At 33.0% G+C, this 3657-nt stretch overlaps 1 protein-coding gene across 1 annotated transcript; it reads left to right on the top strand.

Annotated features, from left to right (window-relative positions):
• Positions 1-373: 373 nt before the first annotated feature.
• On the top strand, positions 374-2254 carry LOC125062992. The gene is made up of 2 exons (XM_047669179.1): positions 374-888; positions 1240-2254. The coding sequence occupies exons 1-2, from the start codon at positions 465-467 to the stop codon at positions 1872-1874; spliced, it is 1059 nt and encodes a 352-aa protein (XP_047525135.1). The 5' UTR covers positions 374-464; the 3' UTR covers positions 1875-2254.
• The last annotated feature ends 1403 nt before the right edge of the window (positions 2255-3657 follow it).

Below are 3657 nucleotides of genomic sequence, written 5' to 3' on the forward strand. Positions count from 1 at the left end.
TCTAACTTTATATAATTAATGTCGTAATAATTAATAAGGTCAGCTTTTGACTAATTTCCACTCCTAAACTTTCAATATGGCGGACAATGCTTGACTTTTAGAGTTGCCGTTTCTTAATTTTTGGCAATCTAATAATGTATGTATAAAAAACTTAAAGACTCGCATAAATAATATATAGTGTTATAAAAATTAATAAAATCATTCACGAAGTTTTCTATACAATAAATAAATCATTAACCTTAAGACGTTTATACGCTATATCTGTGGTGATGTAGATAAAAATTATAGAATTTTAATAGCATTTTGCGATCGACAATAGGCGGGAAGCCGGAAGCGGAAAGAATAAGGTGTAAGGAACGCAACGCGCGCGCGCGAATTACGCTTTATCGGCGGGGACGGGAGGAGGATAACTACTATCTGTATCTATCCCGTTCGTGAATAAAATATTGATCGTTAAGTAATTTATGCGTTGCTGTAAAATGAATCCAAAAAACATGGATAATATGACGCAGCGTGAAAAATTCCAATTGTTAAATTCAGAAGTGCGCTCGTTTTATGAATATTGTAAAGAAGTAGGTATGAGTGATGATGATATGGACGTAATTTGTCGCCCTTTGATGAATGCTGTGAGGAGGGCGACGATTAAGAGATGGCGAAACATTTTCTTGATATGCGCGGTATTTGTGACATTTGGATATATTGTGAGCCAAACGGATTCATTTCAATGGAATGCTGCCGCCGTGGCTCGCTTAACTTTGATAAAGCTTCTACCGTTTTTGAACTGGACTCCATTATACTATAGCAAATGTATTGTTGAAAGGCTCCCGGTGCAGAACTTTGATAGTGAACCGGTTTCTACAAACGATTGTATCGCATGTGAAGCAATTCGTAAGTATCGCTATTTTAAAAGAGATTAAAACAAATAATTAAAATTGCTTATTAACAAGCAACCAAATCAAATAAAATTTGTGCTGATTTCAGCATCAATTTTTCTGATAGTTTAATATTGCCTTGTTATAAAAAAACCCATTCATCGATATTTCTGAATACAACTGTTTCACGCAGCCGGTGTCTTCTTCTTATCCGGTACACTCATGACAGAGCGGTCGTGATCGCTATGTTGTGGTAATAGAAAGGGCAGATGTGATGCGCTTCACGACGTTTCGCCATCGTTGCCTATTAGAAGTCATCCGGTGTAATACCTAAATAGGTTCTCGTTAAATAATCCCTTTGTTTCAGAAAACATAGCTCGCATATCAAAAACCGACCACAATGAAGTGTTAAACCACCACTTGCTACGAGGAGCTCCTGTCATAGTTACTGATGCCTATCACGACTGGGCAACTGGGGAGTATAACTTCACAGGCCTCGTCAGCAATGATGACCGCTTACGCGAATCTGTCCCTTGCCGAATCCTAACCAACATTCGTATTGGTAAACAGCCAATGGATTTGCAGGAAATTGTATCACGTATCACCGAGAGCAACATTCCTAGCTGGTTCATACATTTTCAGAACTGCGATCTTCGAGCCGTGAAAACCTTCAGAGTCCTTGCCCCTCGACCTTATTTCCTCTCGCCAGAAATCCCTCCCTCGCACTTCAACTGGTTGCTGCTATCCAAAAACTACGACACACAGCGTTTTAAGTATTTGGAGTTTGATATCGGTCTAATAATCATGTCGCAGCTAAAAGGAAAGAATTACATACAGTTGAAACCGCGTATGCCCTGCGAAAACATTTGTAGTCCCATTAAAATTGAATTACAGCAGAGTGAAACATTGGTTTTGAGTAATTCACTCTGGGAGTTTGAATACATGCCGGGAAAAGGTGAGAATCTCGCTATGATCACGGAAACTGATTGGGTAGAATCGTAATTTTTTATCTAAGAAATGTTACTACACAATGTACCTAATTAATATACGAAATACACCTTTTGAAAGATGCTACGAGTATTAGTCACCATATGATTTTATTTCAAGTTAGATAAATGTTTTAATTTGTTATTCATCAAAAACCAATTTTGTAATATATTCATAAAATGTGCCAAATATCATACAACGCACATGTATAAGATCACAGTGCACCGAATTACTTACATCAGATTAGATTTAAGCTAAACTTGCTTACACACATTTGTTTGATTTATTACATTTTGGTAGAAAATTCAATAGGAGTTATGGTTTATAAGTTTAAATTTAATAGCATTTTGGCGATTGTACTTTAAATTTAAGTTTGTCATTTAATTTACTGTCACATACACATAAAACCAATAATTTTTTCTCACCATTGCACTAACAATCGAAAATTGTAGCCTAAACTATGTATTTATAAGATACCCGCGTTTATTGTTATAAATGTACTTGCATCTATTATAAACAACACACACACCAGTGTTGATATAAAAATTAAGAATATACCCAAAATACCTTTTAGAATATAAGAATTACTATAAACACATGTAGCCCTTAAATTAATAATGTAGCAAAAGTAATATATATAGACATATCAGCCAGTTCATTCTTAAAATACTTTTAACTTACATTTCAGTTTGGCCGAGATAAGTATTAAAAAACCAAAATCGTATTGTTAAGCTACTTGTATTGTTTAATAAAGTTTTAGTATTAACAAGACAACTTTAAGATATGGTTTTGAAATTTGTTCTTAAATTTTAGTACAAAATCTACAGTTCATGTAGTGGTGAGCTAATTTATATTGAACTGTTGAAAGCAGAAGAACACGACACAGTTAATTATCTCTAGTGATGTGTGATATTATTTTATGGAAGTCACTTATTGAGACATTTTTATTGCAAACATGCTTTTTGTTATTATTTTTTAAATACCTCGAAAAGGTTGTCTGTGAATTTTAGGTAACCTAATACTGGTCGTAAATTAAATATACAATATTTGTTATTATAAAGCGTTTTTATTATATGTTCTATAGGGAGATATAGGTTGTTTGGGTTATTTGCAACGTGATTCAAACTGGTAAAATTATAAAACATAGAAAAATATTTATATTGTTAAGAAAAATATATGTATGTTTTATGTGTGTAACTCCATAATATTATATGAACAATGCAGTAAGTTGTTTTTATTCACCCCGCGTTTATTTATTAGTTCTAAATGTTGTTTTATAAAAGGTCTAATTTAATGTTATTTTAATGTCAAAAATCATTTAATCATATAGGTAACACAATGTTCACTTATGAACGTCAAAAAAAGAAATGTATATGAAATGCTTCTAACTTTACATTTAGTGCCTGTTCTCAAATCAAGGGCGTAGAACGGAAGAGAAGAACTGGCAATAAACTCTCCGTTCACTATTTTTAATAGCCATGTTTTTTTACACAACGTTTGTAAGGAGTTGCAACCATTATAGCACGTTCCACATGACATCTTAAGTAATTAATAATAATAACATAAATTAAAAACAAAGACTTGTCCTCTATCAGCCATTCTCGCTCTATTCGGACTAAATTTATCTAGTTAAAATTTATGTGGCAAGTTAACTTATCTAAATATTTCTTACATGGCACATTGTGTTTGACACACTTTAATTAAAAACGATAATCACATGAGTTTTTTGTTAATTCAGGCTTGATAAAATTAAATTGCAAAATGCTAGTATCGAGTAGGTTTTAAATTAAACCCCAGA

This window comes from Pieris napi, chromosome 2 (assembly GCF_905475465.1).
Source record: "Pieris napi chromosome 2, ilPieNapi1.2, whole genome shotgun sequence".
In the NCBI taxonomy this organism is placed as follows: Eukaryota; Metazoa; Arthropoda; class Insecta; order Lepidoptera; family Pieridae; genus Pieris; species Pieris napi.